Source organism: Nomascus leucogenys, chromosome 22a, assembly GCF_006542625.1.
Source record: "Nomascus leucogenys isolate Asia chromosome 22a, Asia_NLE_v1, whole genome shotgun sequence".
NCBI classification, from domain to species: Eukaryota; Metazoa; Chordata; class Mammalia; order Primates; family Hylobatidae; genus Nomascus; species Nomascus leucogenys.
In genome coordinates this window covers 141,364,838-141,386,421 of record NC_044402.1, presented here as the reverse complement: position 1 = coordinate 141,386,421, position 21,584 = coordinate 141,364,838, and the positions used below count along the sequence as shown (strand labels likewise).

Here is a 21,584-nt window from a genome sequence, read left to right as displayed (position 1 = left end):
CAGAACAAGAAGCACCGGAGAAGCCACCCGGGATTGGACAGAACAAGAAGCACTGGAGAAGCCACCCGGGATTAGACAGAAGAAGCAGCACCGGAGAGACCACCCGGGATTAGACAGAAGAAGAAGCACCGGAGAAGCCACCCGGGATTGGACAGAACAAGAAGCACTGGAGAAGCCACCCAGGGGCCAAAGGCCTCCAAACGTTTCTGGTCAGGCATCCCTATCAGCGAAGTATTTGGGATTTTCCAGGTATCTTTCTGCTGATCTCTAGTTTAATTTTGCTACGGTCAGAAAACACAACTCTTTTCAATGTATTGGGCTTTACTTATGGCCCACAATGTGGCCTATGATGGCCACGAGCACTTGAGAAAAATGTGAGCACTCTAAAAATGCCAAGTAGGCCAAGCCCAAGTCTTCTCTAGCTTTACTGATTCCCTGTGTACATGTTCTATGAACCGCTGAGAGGGGAGTGTTGAAATCTCCATCAATAATTATGGACCTATTTCTCCTTGCAGTTCAGTCAGCTTTTGCTTCATGTGAATAGGTGTTAATAGGTACAAGCATATCTAGAGTTATGTCTTCTGGATGAATTGACCCCTTTATCATTGTAAGAGGTCCCTCCTAATTCCCAGCAGTATTCCCTAAAGTTTAATTTATTCGATATTAATATAGCCACTGCAGCATTATCTTGATTAGTGTTTACTTAATCTTACTTTTTTTTTTTTTTTTTTTTGACAGTCTTGCTCTCTTGCCAGGCTGGAGTGCAGTGGCGTGATCTCGGCTCACTGCAACCTCCAACTCCCTGGTTCAAGCGATTCTCCTGCCTCAGCCTCCTGAGTAGCTGGGATTACAAGCACGTGCTACCACGCCCAGCTAATTTTTGTATTTTTAGCAGAGATGGGGTTTCGCTGTGTTGGCCAGGATGGTCTTGATCTCCTGACCTCGTGATCCGCCCGCCTTGGCCTCCCAAAGTGCTGGGATTATAGGGGTGAGCCACCACGCCAGCTACTTTTTGGTTTTTAAAGATGTTCAATTTCTTCATGTGCTTTCAAAATGTGTCTTTGTAAATTAGTATACAGTAAAATTGACTTTTGTTCACCACATCTCTATGAATTTTAACACATATATAGATTTGTTTAACCCCCACCACAATCAGGATACAGAACATTCCATCTCCCTAAAAGACTTCTTTGGTCTCTCTCTTCAGGGTCACAGAGCTCCTGTTACCCCTCAGTCCCTGGCAACTACTGATTTGTTCATTACTATAGTTTTGTTTTACGAAGAATGCCATTTAGTGGAACCATAGAGGATATAATCTTTGAGACCAGCTTCTTTCACTCAGCTTAATACCTCTGAGATCCATCTAAGTTGTCGTATGTATCTATAATTGGTCCTTTTTATGACTGAGTAGTATTCCACCATACAGAGGTTCCAGAATTTGTCCATCCATTCACCCAGTGAAGGGTATTTGGGTTTTGGAGTTTGGTGATTATAAATAGAAATAATATAAACATTTGTATATGGATTTGTGTGTAAACATACGTTTTCATCTCTTTAGAGTTAATACCAAGGAGTGGGATTGCTGGGTCATATTATAAGCATATACTTAACCTTATAAAAAACCTGCCAAACTGTTTTCAGAGTGGCTGAACCATTTTGCATTTCCACTAAAAATGTGTGAGAGTTTCAGTTGCTCTGTATCTACACCAGGTCAGTATTATTTTTTTTAAGACATTCTAATGAGCTTGTTGTGATTTCTTGTAGTGGCTTTTATTTGCATTTCACTAATGGCTGATATTAATGACAAGAATATTTTTCCAACTGTTTATTCACCTCCATATATATATCTTTTGTGGCCAAGTGTCCGTTCAAGTCTTTTGTCCATTTTTAAAATTGGGTTGTTTGTTTTCTCACAGTTGAGATTTGAGAATTCTTGGTGTATTCTGATCACAAGTCCTTTGTTGGGTATGAGTTTTGCAAACATTTTCTCCTGGTCTGTAGCTTGTCTTTTTATTCTTTTAACCATGTCTTTCACAAAGCAAAAGTTTTAAATTTTGATGAAGTCTAATTTATCTTTTTTTTTTTTTTTTTTAATGAATCATGCTTTTGCTGCTAAGAACACTTTCCTTAAGACCAGGTCATAAAGATTTTTTTTTTTTGGCCTATGTTTTCTTCTAAAAATCTTATAGTTTATGCTTTTCCATTTAGGTCTATGATCCATTTTGAGTTAATCTTTGTATAAGGTGTGAGGTTTAAGTTGAGGGTTTTTTTTTTTATACATATAAGGATATCTAATTGTTTCAACCCCATTTGTTGAAAAGATTATCCTTTCTCCATTGCATTAACATCATTTTCGAAAATTAATTGGCCATATTTGTTTGGGTTTAATTCTGAATTTCCACTCCTGTTTCATTGATCCATGTGTCAGTCCCTTTGCCAATATCACACTGAATTGATCACTGTGGCTTTACTGTAAATCTTAATACTCAGTAGTGTGATTCCTCAAAATTTATTCTTCATCAAAATTGTTTTGGTTTTCTAAATTCTTTTTCTTGCCATATAAATTTTAGAAGCAGTTTGTCTACATTTACAAAAGATTCTGCTGAGACCTCTGTTGGAATCATGTTAAATCTATAGATCAATTTAGAGAGCACTGCCATATTTACTATGTTGAGTCTTCTAATCCATGAACATGGTATGTCTGTCCATTTACTTGATCGTGATTTCTTTCATCAGCACTTTGTAGTTTTTCAGCATACAAATTCTCTCATGTTTTAGTAGATTTATACTAAAATCTTTCAACTTTAGAGGAGCTATTACAAGGTATTGTCAATACAACTTAGATCAGATTACACAGATTCCTCCAACTTGGGGGAGCTCAGGAGTTCATAAATAACTTTATGGAGTTGCTGTCCTGAGATTCACCCTCCAGTTTCCCCAGTACTTTCCAGTTTTCTGGGGCTAGCTTTTTCAGTCCTCTGGCAAAAACGCTGTGGCTTTTATTTCCCTACCTTGCCACTTTTATTGCCACCTGATTAGACTTTTATAACGATAGCATTCATGGCTGGGACCAAGTAATGGGACGACAGACACAGGGAAAAACAACAGGAAAGGGAAAAACAATACCCAACCCCTTTGAAACCACAGCACCCTCAACTGGAGAGGGAGGTTTCTTCCCTCGCAGTTTAAGACACTTGAGGATTCCCCAGCTTCTGCACTGTCAGCCCTGCTTCTTAAGCCAGACTAGAGGGCTTCTCCTGGAGCACTCTTTCTGTCCGTGTGGATGCTCACTTCTGGTTTTGAGGTGGCGCTGAGTCCTGGCTGGGGGGATACCAAAGTAAAGAACAAAAAATGGTAAACTCACCACTGGTTTGGTTGCACTTCGAAGCCTGGTCTTCTTCCCCAATCCACCTGCTACTATCTACTTTTCAGAGTCCTCTGATAGCTACTCCATGCATTCTGTCCAGGATTGTAGCTGTATTCAGTGGGGGAGAGACAGGGGTAGACTGTGCTTACTCTATCTTTCTCAGAACCAGAAACCCATTCCATTACTTTACAATTATCTGTGTCTTTATACTTAGAGTGGGTTCTTGTGATAGCATATAGTTGGGTATTGCTTTTCAATTCAATTTGACAATCTTTGCCTTTAATTTGTATGTTTAATCATTTTACATTTTAATGTAACTACCAATAGGACTAGACTGAACCTATCATCTTGCTATCGGCTTTTATTTGTCCCACTTCTTTCTTTTTTTCCTCTCTTCCTGCCTTCTGGATTGAGTATTTTTAGGATTCAATTTCTATCTCCACAATTGGTTTATTAGCTATAATTCTTTATTATTATTTTTCACTTGTTTTGGGTTTACAATGTATATCTTTTACTTACACAGCCTACCTTCAAACAATATTATACCACTTTATATAATATAGGGACCTTACAATATTATACTTTTATTTCTGCCTATCTTTTACATTGGAGTTGGTAAACTATAACCCACAGACCAAATCTTGCCTGCCATCAATTTTTAAAAGCACAGTTTTATTGGGACACAGCCATACCTATTCATTTATGTATTGTCTATGGCTGGCTGCTTTCACATTACAATGGTAGAGTTGAATTGTGATAGACACGATATGGCTCACAAAGCCAAAAGTATTTACTTTCTGGCCCTTTACAGAAAAAGTTTACACAGCTTGGTTTATGTTATTGGAGTCATCTATTTTATTTCTGCATATAAGTTTTATTATTTTATTTTAAAAATTATCTTTAAAGGGATTAAAAAGTCTTCAACCCACATATTTATCATTTTTAACACTCTTCATTCTTTTGCGTAGATCCAGATTTTCCCTTGGTACCAGTTTTTTTTTTGCTTTTGACTAAATAATTTCCTTTAACATTTTTTTGTAATGCAGGTATGCTGATGATGAATGCTCTTCGTTTTTGTTTGTGTAAAAAAGTCTTTATTTCAACTTAACTTTTGAAATGTAGTTTTGCTGGTAATACCGTACACTAGGTTGTATTGTATTACCACCAACACTAGGTTGATGGTTTTTTCTTTCAGTACTTTGAAGGTGTTACTCCAGTGTCTCCTGGCTTGCATTGTTTTTGATGAGAAGTCTGTGTCATTCTTGTTTCTCTGTATGTAATGTGGCTTTTTCCTCTGGCTGTTTTTGAGGTTTTTTATCATTAGTTTTCAGCAATTTGATTATGGTATGGCTTTGTGTGGTTTTCTTCATGCTTTCCTTGGAAATGTGGGTTTTAGTTTTCATCAAATTTGGAAAATGTTTGGGTATTATTTCTTCACATACTTTTTCTATAACACTCCTTTCCACACCCATCTCCATCCTCCTTCGCAGACTCCAGATACGCGGATCCTAGGCTGTTTGATACTGTTCTCCATCCTCCTTTGCAGACTCCAGATACGCAGATCCTATTACCCTAATATTGTTCTCCATCCTCCTCCACAGACTCCACATACGTGGACTCTATTACCCTAATATTGTTCTGCAGGTTGCTGAAGATCTCTCCTTTTTCTTTTAGTCTTACTCTCTCTGTGATGCATGCTGAATTGTTTCTGTTTCACTCTTCAGGTTCATTGATCTTTCCTTCTGCAATATCTAACCTGCTGTATATACTATTCAGTGTATTTTAAAAACTCAGATATATTTTTCATCTCTACAAGTTTTTAAAAATACCTTCTACTTCTCATTAGGTTTTTTCCCCTCAACAATCTTGATTATAGGAGCATATTCATAATAGATAAACATTTGTATCTGCTAATTCTGTCATTTCTGGTGCCTGTTTCTATTGATCTATTTTTCTCCTGGCTGTGAGTTATATGTTACTTCTTTGTAGACCTGATAATTTCTGACTGGGTATTTTGGAGTTCTGGATTCTGTTATATTACTGACATACTCCTGTTGAGGAGTATAGGATTTTATTCTGGCACATGGCTCAATGACTTAGGATCAGTTTGATCCTTTTAAGCTTTCTTTAAGATTTGTTAGGGCAGGTCGACATTAGTCTTTAGTTCAGCACTACTAAAGTGGCGCCCCGCTGAGGACTCTATGCAATAGATTCCCAGCCCTGTTTGAGCTCCAGGAAGTGTCTGACTTACTGCTTTCTAGTGGTTCTTTCCCCAGCCTTGCAGATTTCATCCTGAGCCCGATAATAAGAAGCTAAAATTCAGTGAGGTCTCCTCTTGATCTCATGCTCCCTCCTGCCTCAGGAGCACCATCCTGTAACCACCGAACTTGGATCTTTGTCTCCTCAATTCAGAGGGACTGCTGGACTCTCAGTTCCTTCTCCCAGCACAGTGGCGTGGAAACTGCCCCAGGCAGAATCTGGGGCAATTGTAGGGCTCACCTCATTTGATTTCCTTTTCTCCAGGGTGACAGGCTTGTGCTGTCTGTTGTCCAATGGCTGAAAAAGGGGTTTCACAGATTTTTGTCTGTTTTTCTAGGTATTGACGGTGAGAGGGAAATTCCAAGAGCAGTTAATTCTTGTTGGCCAGAAGCAGAAGACTAGATTCTCTTTTTTGTAGTGTCCAATTTGTGGCCAACTTCCTGTCAGACCTGATTAGACTGTCAGCATCTGCGCCTTGTAATAGTCAGTCAGTCCTTACGTTAGCACCAGCGTCACTTTATTGTTTCTTTCTTCTTCTTTGTTTTTTTTTTTAGACGGAGTCTCACTCATTCTGTTACCCAGGCTGGAGTGCAGTGGTGCGATCTCAGCTCACTGCAACCTCTGCCTCCCGGGTTCAAGCAATTCTCCAGCCTCAACCTCCCGAGTAGCTGGGATTACAGGCGTGCACCACCATGTCTGCCTAACTTTTGTATTTTTAGTACAGATGGGGTTTCACCATGTTGGCCAGGCTGGTCTCGAACTCCTGACCTCAAGTGATCCGCCCGCCTCAGCCTCCCAAAGTGCTGGGATTACAGGCATGAGCCACCACACCCAGCCAGTCTGTTTCTTATTATTCACTCTACTTGCATCATTATTATGTACAAAACACGGTTTATTTGCAAAAATCTTTTGAAACCACTTATCTGTTTCCTGACATGAATTTAGTGAAATACAGTGATATTTAGATAACAATCTGGGCAAAGTGAGCTGTGACACAGAAGTGACTTTAAAGCAGCCAAATAGGTGAGGCTGCCTCCTCCCGCTCCTGCCCTGCAGAGCACCACCCTCCCTCAGGACGCACCCTGGCCTCCCGTGCACTCGGCAAAGACTGATGGAGGGCCCATGACCCTCTGTGTCTTATGGGTGAAACAGAATTTCCTCCTTAATTTTGTAAACTAAGAATAACCTGAATGGTTTGTCTTTAGCATCTCCCTGGAGAGAAGCAGCACCTGCTGCGTCCATAGAGGTCAGCACAGTGGGTGAGCCTGTGGAGGCAGGTGCAACAATCAGACGTGAAAGCCATTTTTATACCATGGGCTGCAACCTCCAGTTGGCCTTTTAATTCCTCTAACAAGTCACAACTAGCAGTTAAACAACACAAAATAGAATAGAAAACAGTGAAAGCTCAGTTTTCTTTCTGATTCCCATTACTTTCCCTTGTGTGCTGAGGGTTCTGGAGTAGGCAAGGAAGATGTTCAAAAGTCAAGAGTCACCCCGGCTAGGAGAGGAGCCTCGGGAACTTTGTCATCCCTCCCGGCATTTCACAGATGGAAACCAAGGCCCAGAGAGGGGAAGGGGTTGCTCAGCCTCACACAGCACCCTGGAGGCAGCACCCATCTTTTGCTTCCTATTTTCCCTGCAGTTGGTGGCTTAGGATCCAGGCTGAGCGGGAAGCGCTGGGGAGTGGGAAGGGGGCAGAGGCATCCCCCCACCCCAGAGACAGGTGTGAGGTGAGTCAGATGGCGAGGCAGGAAGGGGAAAGCGGCTATGGTGGTGTTCACGGCACAAAGCCACTATCAGCCATGGCGGCCTGCAGGCACTTGGCCAGTTACCTGTCTCACAGCGAAGTCCCTTGAAGGGCTCTGCACACAAGCAGGTGTAATTCCCCACTAGGTCAACACAAGAACCTCCATTCAGGCAGGGGTCAGGGCTGCAGTCGTCCACATCTGAGGGGCAGCAGAGGTGGGGGCTTGGCTTGAGCCAGGCCACAACCACCCTGTGCCCAGCACCTGGCCACAGGCAGGAGCCCCTCTCCAATCCGAAGCCAGGCCACCCACCTGTCTCGCAGGCTGCTCCAGTGTATCCAGCCTGGCACACACACACCGCAGAGCCGTTCTCCACCTGGCACTGGCCACCATGTTGACACTCTTTGGTGTCACAGGGGGATTGGGCTAGAGTGAAGAGGTGTAGACAGGACCATGGACTCCCAGCTATGGTTACCTGAGGGGACAGAAACCCCTGGGACGTACACTGAGCCCCACCCCCAACTGGCTTACAGGGCAGGGGGGCCTGGCAGGCAGGTTTCTGAGGGGGCAACAGACAAGAAAGAGGCCTGGCCAGGCAGTCCTGACTGGCCACCTGAAGCTCCATCTGAACTGGGTCTAATTCAGCAAACCTGGGATGGAGGGATGGGTGTGTATGCTGGGCAGGGGCAAATGGGGGTGCACGGAACTCCCACTCTTGGGGGACGGTCCCTCCCAAGTGGACTGTGACAAGAGCTGTTGTCAAGGATGCAGGCTGTGACTGAGCCTGGAAGGGTGTGCAGCACCCAGGGTGTAGGAGTGGTCCCTGGGGTGAGAGGCTGGGTGGGGCAGGCAATGAATGGCCTGTGCAGGAACGGCCAGGGCAAAGGGACTCCTACCCCCAGTTACTGAGTGGGAGTGAGCTAGGGGAGCCCACCCTCTGCTCTGCCTCCTCACCGGATGCTGGCCCTCCTTGAGCCCAGTGCACCTGGCCCACACATCCCAGGTCTCTCCTTTCCCCTGGCCAGCAGAGCCAGAAGCAGAGGGGAACCAAATCCCCGTCTTACTGACAGCTCATACCCAGAACAAACTCAGAAACAAGAGCAATAGCCAAAGTGTGTGTCCCTCCCTGGAGTCATGGGGGAAAGGTAGGGCCCTCTCCTTGGCATAGGAAGGAGACGGGAGGGCCTGACTACTCCCCCAGGAGGTGTGACAGCCCTTTGGTGGCTGATGGGACACGGTGATCCCTGTCGCCCTGACCCCAGCTCCACTAGGTGGAGGAGCACGCACACCCTTGCCTTTAGTTGTGGGTGCCCCTGCTGTTAGGAGCTCTGGGGGCCAAGGTGGCTTCCAAGATCAGGGAGCCCCTGTGGGGGGTCGAGGGGGTAAGGCTTGTACCCAAGGCTTGTGCCACAGCTGCACTGAGAAAGCGAAGGCTCACGGCCCAAGACCACACATACAACTGACATGCTGCAGACCCAAGACCTGAACCAGCCTCCTGGCACCAAGCCCCAAGTCCTCTTAGGGGACGTTACCAGGCTGTACATCACAGAGGGGCTCCTGGAGCCTGGGAGCAGCCCGTTCCTGGGAAAGAGCAGCCCATTCCTGGGAAGGAGCAGCCCGTTCATGGGAAGGAGCAGCCCGTTCCTGGGAAGCTCTGCCCAGTCACCCTTGGGGAGCCTCATCATAGGCCTGGGTCCTCCCGCAGCCAGGCCCCTGGCCAGCACCGCACAGGGAGAGCACTGAGCAAGAGGAAGGAGATCCTGCCAGCCTCTCTGGCCTTTACCAAGGGACAGAAGCCTGCAGGGCTGAGTCTGCCATGGCACCAACGCCACAGAAGCCCGACTCCCACCCGTCTCATGTTGAGAACACATGGGCAAGCAGGGCAGGAGTTTCTGGATGAAGAAAGTCTCCTTTGCATGGAGCTTGCTCCGACACTGGCTGTGGGAAGACAGTGGCAGGGGTCGGGGAGCAAGGGATAACTGGGGTCACTGTGCTGTCCCCTATGTGTGATCTGTAAACACACCGGCAAGCGCATCTCACCAGGTGGGAATTGTGCTTCACTCCTCTGGACCTTGAAGTCACATTTCCATTGCATTCCTGCAGAATTTCATTCTAATGTACTTTTAGGTGCAAAAGTCCCTTACTGCCACTCAACTATAGTTCTCTCCAATACAAATATGTGTAAACACTGGAATGAAGTACTTTAAAAAACCTCCCATGACCGTAAATATCTGATAAGAATTGTTTTTTTCTAGATTGAGATATTGATATAGTCACTATTTGAACACATTGATCTAAACAATCTATTACATGTTTATATAAGCGATTGTCACACAGGACATGCACACCTGGCTGAGCCGGGTGGGGAGCAGCAGGTCACGGTGCTTTGATTTTAGGGGCTCCCTTTGCAAAGCTCCCTGAGCAGAGCCCTATGGTGAGATGGAGAGCAGGAATGGGGGGGTCCACCTTTCTTTACCAGGTGGGTGAAGGGCATGGGTGAGGGGCCTAAAGAGGTGCTGGTGGAAGGGCAGTAAGTAGAGGCTAACTCTGATGACAACTGCTTCGAAAGAGCTGGGTTCTGAACTGGGAGGGCAAGCTGAGGTTTGGAAGCAGCAGTGAGTATGGAGAGGGACTCCAGGCCCCACCTAGGCTGTGAGAACCCCTTTCCCTGAAGGCAGGGGCAGGAGAGAAACAACGTCCAGGAGCAGCTGGAGGGAGCAGCAGGGACCGTGTGGCTGTGCCCTTCCTGCCCCACGGCCAGCCCATCTGACCCCAGAAGCACTTCACGTTCCCCTCAAGCTGGTCCTGGGCTGACACGGGGCCTGATGACCCTACCACATCCCCAGTGGGCTCTCATCCGGGCTCTGGTGCCTGTCTGGCCCTGATCCTGGCCTGGTTTGGGACCTGGGCACTGGCCTGTTCTGACGCCCCATCCCTGGTCCGAATGCCATGGCCTAGGAAGCCTGTGTGACTGGTCATGGCTCCTGCCCCCTACCCAGATATGGGCCTTTCCCTGGACATCCGGGCTCTTCCACTCCTCGAGGGTGGCCTCTCTGGGCTGTCTACCTGGCAGCATACACAGCTGCCGGACCTTCCTAGACCTCAGCCTTGTCCAGCTGTGTCTCCCGCTATCCTGTACCCGGCAGGGCCCCGGGGGCTCCGGTGGGTTCCTCTTACCTGTCTCACAGGTGGATCCCCCAAAGCCGGCCGGGCACTGGCAGCGGAAACTGTTGATGCCGTGAGTACAGGTCCCGCCATTCTGACAGGGCTGGGAGGCACATTCGTTCACGTCTGAAACATGGGGCAGGCTGAGGCCTCAGCGGCAGAAACCCGGTTGAGGAGTTTCCTCCAAGGCCTCGGGTTGGGCCGGGGAGGGAGGAGCAAGCCCAAGATTGGCTCAGAGAGGGCAGCAGCTGCACCCGCCCATGGTGCTCACTCCAGGGGGCCATGGCCTTTGGTCCCCAGTGGTCCCCTAAGCAAGTCACCCACACCCTGGGGACAGAGACCCCTGACCTGCGCCCCTGGGGGCCCAGGGCCACTGGCGGAGCCTACAGTGCTCCTCCTGAGCCCAGCGCAGCCAGCGGGTGGTCCCGCCCTAGGCCAGTCACTCACCCAGGTGGCACCTCCGCCCCGTGAAGCCCGAGAGGCAGGAGCAGGTGTAGGAGGGGTTGCCCGTGACGCAGTCGTCGATGCACTTCCCGCCGTTGAGGCAGGGGCGCAGGGCCAGGCACACGGAGGCTGCAGACATAGGGAGGGGCTGGAGCCTCAGCCGCCGCCTCCGGACTCGGCAGGAGAGCCACTCCCATCCGCATCTCCCTTCCCTCCCCTGACCCAAAAAGTCGGCCTCTGGGTGGGGTGACCGCAGCAAAGCAGCCAGGTTTCAGGTTTCACTGCAGGTCGGAGTGGGGGAGCAGAGGCGGTGCTGTTGGCGCGGCCTCCGGGGATGTGGCTTCGCGTGGGACGGACTCCCCGGAGTGACTCACACCAGCACCCCCTGTCCCCTCCATCCCTCTCAGCGCTGCCGCGGGCAGTTCTAAAAACTGGCACACTCCGCCTCCCCTCCCGGGTTCCTGGCGTAGAAAACCCGAGGCTGGCACTCAGCCGTCATGTCGGCGTTTCTGGGACAAGGCGGGCCATGCAGGGGGCGCGGCCGGGGGCTGCAGGAGGGCTGTGTCCCTCGGATGCTGGGCGGCCGCTCTGGGGCGGGGGGCGGCAGCTCCTGGGCTCCCCGCCCCTTGAGCCCGAACTCCCTAAGCTCAGATGCAAGCGGGGACCTGTTCGCGCCCCAGTGTGTGGGTAGCTCGGGCTCCTCGGGTCTCCTTCGTCGCGGTGCCACCTGTAGCCCTCAGATGGGTCTTTCCTCTTCCCATGATACGCGCGGTGCTCTCCCCACCCTGTGACACGCCTCTACTCCCCCATCCCCCACCCCGTGACGCGCCTTCACCCCCCACCCCCCACCCTGTGACACGCCTCTACTCCACCCCCCACCCCGTAACGCGCCTCTACTCCACCACCCCCCACCCGTAACGCGCCTCTACTCCACCACCCCCCACCCCGTGACGCGCCCCCAACCCCTCACGCACCTCCACACCCCCACTCCGCACCCCGTGACGCGCCTCTACTCCACCCCCCACCCCGTGACGCACCTCCACCCCCCACCCCCCACCGTGACGCACCTCTACTCCCTCACCCCCCACCCCGTGACGTGCCTCCACACCCCCAGTGGTCCCCTAAGCAAGTCACCCACACCCTGGGGACAGAGTGTCATCCCCCTCCCCGTGACGTGCCTCCGCCCCCCACCCCTACTACGCCCCACCTCCAACCCCGTGGCACACCTGCACCCCCCACCCCCCCACCCCGTGGCGCGCCTGTACCCCCCACCCCGTGGCACGCCCCCACCTCCCACACCCTCTACCCCTCACTCCCAACCCTGTGGTGTGCCTGCATCCGCCATCCCCACACCATCTACCCCTCACCCCCAACCCTGTGGCACACCTGCACCCCCCACCCCCACCCCCACACTCGCTACCCCCATCCCCCACCCTGCGGCGCGCCTGCACCTCGCCTCTGTCCCAACAGTGGTGTGCGCGCATCTGCTACCCCTGTCGGGTTCTCTGGGGACTCAGTGTTGCGGAGAAGCAGCCCCTCTCCCCTCTCAGTAGCCTAGATGCTCGCGGCTGGGAGGTGAGTCTGACTGAGGCAGGTCCCAGCGCGAGCCTCACTGCGGCCCCAAGGCTTGGCCGGGCTTGTGATGCGCAGGCCTCGGTGGAGCGGATCAGTCGCCCCACGTGTAAGCAGTGATTTCTGAAGGCTCCTTGGCTCCCAAGGCCGCACAGCAGCAGGGCTGGGGCTACGATCCACGGCTCTGCTGCCGCCCTGGCTATTCCCACAAACCACGTGCCCACTCCTGGGAGGGACACCCACCCCGTCCGTTTGTGCACTCTGGGCTGGAAGGACCCCTGGAACTCCCCTGTAGACGTGATGCTTGGGTTTGTCAAGCAGACACCAAATCCCACCAAGCAGCAAGCCTGCTGGCAGAAATGAGGACCTGGGCGGTAAGAGGACCTGCCTCGTGGGTGGCCCTGAGGGTCAGAGACCACATGCTGCTCCTCCCCCAGCCCAGGCAGGAGGCTGGGTGGGAATGAGGGGAGAGTAGGGACCTCATGGTCCCAGGGAGAGACATCCCTGGGCTCCTCCTCCCCTGAGGACCCAGAACTCTTTACCCCTGAAACCCGCAGTCTCCAGACGGTTCCCTCCAACCCAGAGCAGTGTGTGTGTGGGGTCTTCTCTAGGGGAAGCTGAGGCTCCCGGACCAGCCAGGCCTTCCTTAGTTTCACATGCCTGAGGTGGGCTGGAGACCCAAGGGCCCCCACTCTTGCGGTCAGCATCCAGCCCCCTTCCTCTCCACCTCTCCTTTGCCATCAACCCCCTTCCTCGGCCCGCTCCCACCCCAAGCTGCTCCTCTGTCCTCTTACTTGTATGGCCGCAGCCCCCCACGCGCACCTGGGCATCATCGATTCTGAACGCCCAGCGCCCGGGCACACCCACGTTGGTGGTGGTCTCCACCTCGGCCATGTCTGCTGTGCGCGAGCCGGGGATACTGAAGTAACGCTGCCCATCGCCTGCGTTGAAGCCAGCCTGGGGGTGGGGTGGGGGCAGAGTGAGGGAGGCCAGTTCCCCAGGTCTACAGAGGTGGGGGTTACCCTGCCCCTACCATGCTCCTGCCAGGGTCAGCAACCTCCCAGCCAGGTCCTGACCTCAGCCAACCGTTCCTGGGAGCCAAGGAGAGGGTTAGCCCTGGCTCCCCAGCACAATCCTTGGGCAGCTCACCTCTGGGCTCTTGGGCCTCCCCTGGGGCCAGGGGCAAGTATGACCCCAAGAGAAAGCATGTGGCCAGGAGGTGAGCGGGGGTGTGCACAGCCCAAAGGCACTCTCAGGCCTGGGGAGCACTGACCCTGTGGCCATTGTCCTGTTTCATTCCCTCCACACCTGGGGTTTCCTGCTGGCTGCGGTCCCTTGGATCACTGGCTAGGCCAGACTGCAAGGCATAAGGAGCAGAGGACATCTCTGTTGCTGCTGCAGCTGTTAAAGGGGACTGCAGGGGCAGGGCGGGGCAGGTCAGGGGGACAAAGGTGCCTTGGGCCTGAGGATGTTTCTTTGTTTTCGGGCAGTGAGAGGCCTCAGGGATGGTTGTGGATGCCTCTCGTTGGCCTCTGCACGGTACAGGGGGATCTGCCTATGGTGAGCCCCTGCCTACCTAATCAGCTCATGACAGTCCTGGCTGTGGGGAGCAGGGGTTCTGAACACAGAGCACCCACTGCACTCGCCTACCTGGGCTGCGATGCCCCCGAGGCCAGTGGCGTTGCCCCCGCTGCTGGCGTGTGTGCCTGTAGTCCACACGATGGACTCATAGTTGAAGATGGTGAAGGAGAGCTTGCCGTCTGTGATGAGCACAGTCTGGAATGTGTTGACCTGCCGGGGAGAGGGGGCTGAACAGGGCCCTGCACTCCCCTTGGCCCAGGGAAGCCCTGCCCTGTCCACCATCCTGGCACACAGTCATTCTCCACTGGGCCCCTGGCTTGCTCAATGTCTGTGTCTTCCAGCTGGACGGGCAGCCAAGGCAGGACCCTGGTGGCCTCATCCTCTGCTGTCTCCCAGCGCCTGCCACTCAGCAGAGGCCGTCTGCAACCCACAACTGTTGCTGGGGTGAGTGAAGCACCTGGGGCGGGTGCGGGGCCCACAGATGGGAGCAGACACTGTCCCCTGCCCTTAGCCAGATCCACAAAATCTCCTGTGTGAAATGCGCAAAATTGTAAAAAGGAAAAGAGGAAAGGTAAAAAGAACCAAGGAAGAGCTGTGCTGCAGCGTTTAACAGTCAGGTCTTATGGTTTTCACAGAATTCTACTGCATGGAAATATTGGCAGGCAGCGTACAGATAAGGAGCAAAGGATCGGGACTGTTTAAGAAATGATCTTGGGACAAACAGGAAACCCCTGAAAAAGAATCAGATCAGAGTCCTGCCTTTCACCACACACACAAAGAAATCCCAAATCAAATAAGGTTTTAAAGTGAAAGAAAAGTCCTAGAAGAAAATACAGGTGAATATGTATAACTCAGGAAAGGGAAAGGACTTTTAAGTGTGATGTTTGTTCACAGCAAAAACCAAAAGGGAGAATTAAACATTTGACTGCAAAGGGCTTCTGAATACTTAAAAAAATCCGTAAGATCAAATTGAATGGCAAACAGCAATGTGAAAAACGTATTTATAATGCATACAGCAGATAAAACTATCGAGACTCTTAATTCAAGAACTACAGATCAATAAGAAAAAGACCGAAAGTATTACAGAAAAAATGTCAGAGGGTATGAACAGACACATCACAGTAGAATACTACTGTTCCAATAATATTAGAACAAATTCAGCACCACTAGAAATTAAAGATATGTAAGTTAAAAAGTAGCACTCATTGTTTTGTCTACAGAGTTGGCAAAGTTGGAAAATGACAGCTGGGATGCAAGGAAACCAGCACTTCTTTTTTTATTATTTAGTTTTTATTATACTTTAAGTTCTAGGGTACATGTGCACAACGTGCAGGCTTGTTACATATGTATACATGTGCCATGTTGGTGTGCTGCCCCTGTTAATTTGTCATTTACATTAGGTATATCTCCTAATGCTATCCCTCCCCCCACCCCCCACCCCCCACCCCATGACAGGCCCCTGTGTGTGATGTTCCCTTTCCTGTGTCCAAGTGTTCTCACTCATAGGTGGGAACTGAACAACGGAAACTGGCACTTCTAAATGTGGCTCCTCTGAGTATGAATGTGTAGATTTTTTTTTTTTTTTTTTTTGAGATGGAATCTCCCTGTCACCCAGGCCGGAGTTCAGTGGTGTGATCTCGGCTCACTGCAACCTCTGCCTCCCAGGTTCAAGCAATTCTCCTGCCTCAGCCTCCCGAGTAGCTGGGATTACAGGCACCTGCCACCACACCCGGCTGATTTTGGTATTTTTAGGAGAGGGGAGTTCGCCATGTTGGCCAGGCTGGTCTCAAACTCCTGACCTCAGGTGATCCGTCTGACTTGGCCTTCCAAAGTGCTGGGATTACAGGCGTGAGCCACCGCACCCTGCCTGAATATGTAGATTTTTGAGAGGAAAACTGGAATTCTGCAGGTGGCAATCTCCCTTCTAAACGTGTACCAGGACAGGATCATGCATAAGGTGACTTGGGCTATGCTGTGCCCGCCTCAGGCCCCTGGTGTTGCAGCTGTCCAGTCATGGGGTGCAGGTGAAACAAATTCCCGCGCCTCTTGGAGCTGGGCTAGTTTGCAGTCACTGAGAAAGATGGGTGATCATACAGTGTACATTCCACTTATGTAAAAGTCCACATTAGAGAAACTACGTGCTCTGCTTCAGGAAGGCGAACGTAAGTGCTAACACTCGGAAAACAAACGAAGACGTGAGGGCCGTAGAATTGGGGTGGTGGCACCGTCTAGGGGACAGGGTGGACTAGAGCCAGTAAGGGCCCATGGTGGGGCTCTGGGAGCCGGAGAGGCGCAATGAGGAGATGCATGAAGCTGCTCCTGGAAGTGCCCCTGGCTGGGTTATGCTTCTGAGCACTTCCTGATGCCTGGCTAGAGTGACCCCATGGGGCAGATGCGTTCCGTCTGCTTCGTCCAGGGTTGTCTGTCCAGTGCCTAGAACACTTGCCTGTCACTTGGAAGGTGCCCTTAAAAAGTGTTTATTAGGAGGCCGAGGTGGGCAGATCACCTGAGGTCCGGAGTTCGAGACCAGCCTGGCCAATATGCGGAAACCCCCTCTCTACTAAAAATACAAAAATAAGCTGGGCGTGGTGATGCACGCCTGTAATCCTAGCTACTCAGGAGGCTGAGGCAGGAGAATCACTTGGAACCTGGGAGGTGGAGGTTGCAGTGAGCTGAGATCGTGCTATTGCACTCCAGCCTGGGCGACAGAGCAAGACTCCATCTCAAAAAAAAAAAAAAAAAAAAAAAGTGTTTATTAAATGCATGAACAAACAGCTCTGAAAATCGTGGTTCTGCACCCAGCGCCTCTTTTCTAGGGAGTCACTGTCTGTCTTGCACAGTCATGACCCAGTGCCCAGTGCAGGCCTGGCCACAGTAGGTGCTGAGTAAATACATCTGCCACTGGAGTGGGCAGCTGTCCTCACTAGGGAGTGTCAGCCCACCAGAACTCATCAAGCCTGCAAAGTGGCTGATATTCTTCAGTCAATGTTTCTGTCATGTTTGGCATTATCGAGGAAGAGTATAAAACAGAATAACCTTCCAGTCTAACCTTTTGAGTACTGGGCCATTCCAAATGGAAATCCTTCTAACACCTGCCAACCCACATGCCTCTCTTGGACATGTGAGCTGCTGCTTTGGGGAATTTGGTGTTTCCTGGAGGCAAGTGGCTTCCAGGAGCACTGGGGAAGGTTGGGGCCGTGTCCTCTTCTGCTCTGGCTCTGTGGTTTTGACCACGTGTTCCCCTCTTGGGTATGGACCAGTGACTGCACCACACCCACATCAGCAAGAGGGGTCCCTGGTGTGGGGAGACCCTGGGCCCTAGCCACACATCCCCCCTCCCCAGGACAAGTGCCTGGACTCACAGGGGATGAGGAACTGCCTCCAAAGAAGGTCACTCGGTACCAGGTGGCAACAAAAACCCAGGTGGCGCTGAAGTCCAGGAGCTCGGGGAAGTAGCGCCTGACATCCTCCGTGGCTCGGCGCAGCGTGGCTGGGTCGGTGGCCTCCCGGTAGTACACGTCGCCTGCACGCCGGTTGTCCACATCTGCCCAGAAGGCTGCCACCACGCAGCGGTCCTTGGCAATGGGGAAGGCCACTGGGGTGAACTGAGAAACCTCCTTCAGGAAAGAGATGATGCCGTTGTTGTTCACCTGGGAGGCAGAAAGCCAGAGCGGGGATTGACTGGGGGCTGTGGGCAGGCGGGCGGGCCCAGCAGCCTCCCCAGCCCTGGCTACCAGGCACCCTCTGAGGGGAAGCCAGTCCTGGGCAGGGCATCCCCAGCGTGGCCTGATAGCCCCTGTCCCTGAGATGGACCCAGCATGACCTGCTTTACCCCCTCCTATCATGCTGTGTGCTCAGGGCACAGGTTCTGGCCTGTGTGCAGTACCCAATGCCCCGTGGAGTGCCCAGCCCTGGTTGGCTGCTGTGGGGGGGCAGGAAAGCCCCCTTTCGGGCCCTGGCCTCAGTCAGTGGGGCACTTGGGCCTGCCCAGCAGCTACTGCTCCTCAGCTGTGCTCCAGCTGGGGCCTCAGGGGGCGAGGTGGAGCCCCAGTATCTGAGCTAAGCCTGAAAGGATGAGCAGGGGTCCCACAAGGTGGGCTTAAGGGAGGGGTGCCCCCACTAGAGCGGACATGGGGATGGCCAGGGGCCAGCATGGCCGGGGAGGCTGCGGGGGCTGCAGTGGCCAAGTAGGGGAGCCTGTGCTCGGCTTCCAGGCAGGGGGGAGCCTCAAAAGGTTTCTGAGCAGCACCTCTGCAGTGAGATGCACACGCTTCAATCCTGGCCCCACACTCCATGCCACTGGCTGTGCATCCGTCAGTGACACAGTTCAGCTGCTGACCTCTCTGTGCTCTGGTTTTCTTACTTATAAGAGGGGGCTATGGCTGGAATGTTTGTGTCCCCCCAAATTCCTACGTTGAGATCCTAACTCCCAAAGAGATGGTGCTAGCAGGTGGGGCCTTTGGGAGGTGATTAGGCAATAAAGGTAGAGCCCTGGTGAATGGGATTAGTGCCCTAAGAAAAGAAGCCCCAGAGAGCTGCCTTCTGCCATGGGAGGATACACAAGAAGACGCCATCTATGGCCCAGGAAGTGGGCCCTCACCAGTCACTGAGGCTGACTGACAGTGCCTTGATCTTGGACTTCCCAGCCTTGAGAGCTGTACAAAATATATTTCTGTTGCTCATGAGCCACTCAATCTAAGGCATTTTACTATAGCAGCTCGAGCTGACTAGGGCACTGGCTCTGACCTCACAGGGTGCTGGGCCCAGCTGAATGAGTTGCTGATCACAGTGGTCAGCTCTACGCTGTCATTATTTGCTACTGGGAAGAATGTGACCAGAACCGTGCTTTTAGAAAAGACCCTCTGGACTTCCCCTTTGGGTGAAGCCTGGAATGGGCACTAAGGGGTCTCAGACTGGTAGCACCCCTGCCTTCTACACAGAGGCAAAGGAAAACCCTCTCTGGAGAAAGATGGCATCATCTTAGGCCTCAAGTTATTCCTGCAAATAATTTTACAAATACACAGTCCAGGACACAGCCAAAGATAATCAGGCACCCAAGGAAGCATGATACCACCAAGAGGAATGGACAGAAATGAGAGAAACAGCAGGTACTGGAATTATGAGACTCAGAACATAAAATAACTAGGTTCAAAGAGATCAATGCAAACTTTAGAATTTTATCAGAATAGTCAAAACAATCTTGGAAAGGATGTACAATATTGGAGGACTTACACTTCCAGATTTCAAAACTTACTACAAATCTCCAGTAATCAGTGTGATACTGGCATAAAGACAGATATACAGACTGATGGAATAAAACAGAACCCAGAAATAAGCCTTCGATATATAATCAAACGATTTTCACAAGGGTGCCAAGACCATTCAGTGAGGAAAGGACAGTCTTTTTAACAAATGGTGCCGGCAAAACTGGACATCCACATATAAAAAGGATGAAGTTGGGCCCTTACCTAACACCATATACAAAAATTAACTCAATATAGAGCCAAAACCTAAACATAAGAGCTAAGACTGTAAAACTCTTAGAACAAACAACAGGGCAAAAGCTTCATGACGCTGGATTTGGAAATGATTTCTTGGATATTATACCAAAGGCACAGGTAACAAAAGAAAAAGCAGACAAATCAGACTTCATGAAAATTAAAAACTTTTGTGCATCAAAATACACTATTAACAGAGTAAAAAGGCAACCTGAAAACAAAATAACAGAAAATATTTGCAAATCATATATCTGATAAAGGATTAATACCCTGAATATAGAGAGAACTCCTAAAACTCAACAACAAAAATCCCTTGTTTCAAAAATGAGAAAGGACTTGAACAGACATTTCTCCAAAGAAGGTACACAAATGACCAGTGAGCACCTGGAAACATGTTCAACACATCACTGCTATTAAAAAAACAAACCTGGCTGGGCACGGTGGCTCATGCCTGTAATCCCAGCACTTTGGGAGGCCAAGGTGGGTGGATCATGAGGTCAGGAGATCAAGACAATGGTGAAACCCTGTCTCTACTAAAAATACAAAAAATTAGCCGGGCATGGTGGCATGTGCCTGTAGTCCCAGCTACTTGGGAGGCTGAGGCAGGAGAATGGCATGAACCCGGGAGGCGGAACTTGCAGTGAGCCGAGATTGGGCCACTGCACTGCAGCCTGGGCAACAGAGTGAGACTCCGTCTCAAAAAAAAAAAAAAAAAAAAAAAAAAACCAAGAAAGTAACAAGTGTTGGTGAAGATGTGGAGAAATTGGAACCCTTGTGCACTGTTGGTGAGACTGGAAAATGGTACAACTGCTGTGAAAAACAATATGGTGGTTCCTCAAAACTAAAAACAGAATTACCATGACCCAGAAATTTTACTTCTGGGTCTATAATCAAAAGAGTCGAAAGCAGGGTCTTGAAGAGATTTGTATTTGTACACACATGTCATAGCATTATTATTCACAATAGCTAACAGCTGGCAGGAACCTGAGTATCCATTGAGGATGAATGGGTAAACAAAATGTAGCACATCCATACAATGGAATATTATTTAGCCTTAAACAGTACGGAAATCCTGGCCAGGCACAGTGGCTCTCGCCTGTAATCCCAACACTTTTGGAGGCTGAGGCAGGTGGATCACCTGAGGTCAGGAGTTCAAGACCAGCCTAGCCAACATGGCAAAACTCTATCTCTACCAAAAATACAAAAATTAGCTGGGCATGGTGGCACATACCTGTAATCCCACTACTCAGGAGGCTGAAGCACAAGAATCACTTGAACCTGGGAGGTGGAGGTCGCAGTGAGCTGAGATCATGCCACTGCACTCCAGACTGCGTGACAGAGTGAGACCCTGTCTTTAAAAAAAAAAAAAGGTAAGGAAATCTGTCACAGGCTACAACATAGTTGAACCTTAAAGATACTATGCTAAGTAAAATAAGCCATACAAATACTGTATGATTCCACCTATATGAGGTACCTAGAAGAGTCAAATTCATAGAGACAGAAAGTAGAAAGATGGTTTCCAGGTGTTGAATGGGGACTTATTATTTAATAGGATTAGAGTTTCAATTTTGAAAGATGAAAATAATTCTGTGGGTGGATGGTGGTAATGATTACACAATAATGTGAATGTACTTTAATCATTGAACCATACATTTAAAAATGGCTATGATATTAAATTTTATGTTATGTGTTTTACCCCAATGAAAAAATTGAGAGAAAAACACTAGGATAAAAAAATTAATCAGGAATGTAAATTATTTAATCAAAAGACATTTTAAAGAACCAAATGAATAGGACATAAGTAACCAAATAACAGAAATTAAGAACTGGATAGATTGAAGAGTGGACTTGATGCATTAAGAAAGAATTATGAACGGGAACTAAAAGGTCAGAAGAAACTATCCAGAATGTTAAAGGAGACAAAAAGAGGGAGAATACAGAAGAAAGGATGAG

The 21,584-nt window shown here is 50.0% G+C and overlaps 1 protein-coding gene across 1 annotated transcript in view; it reads right to left on the bottom strand.

Annotated features, from left to right (window-relative positions):
* The window catches only part of SNED1 (sushi, nidogen and EGF like domains 1), a 99,804-nt gene that overhangs the window by 50,386 nt on the left and 27,834 nt on the right, over nucleotides 1-21,584 (bottom strand). The window contains exons 2-8 of the mRNA XM_030802321.1: nucleotides 17,496-17,783; nucleotides 14,203-14,343; nucleotides 13,347-13,509; nucleotides 10,984-11,109; nucleotides 10,549-10,662; nucleotides 7,684-7,797; nucleotides 7,280-7,572 (exon numbers count right to left, since the gene is read on the bottom strand). Of these exons, the coding sequence (XP_030658181.1) occupies nucleotides 7,280-7,572; nucleotides 7,684-7,797; nucleotides 10,549-10,662; nucleotides 10,984-11,109; nucleotides 13,347-13,509; nucleotides 14,203-14,343; nucleotides 17,496-17,783 (1,239 nt within the window). The remainder of the gene's footprint in view (nucleotides 1-7,279; nucleotides 7,573-7,683; nucleotides 7,798-10,548; nucleotides 10,663-10,983; nucleotides 11,110-13,346; nucleotides 13,510-14,202; nucleotides 14,344-17,495; nucleotides 17,784-21,584) is intronic.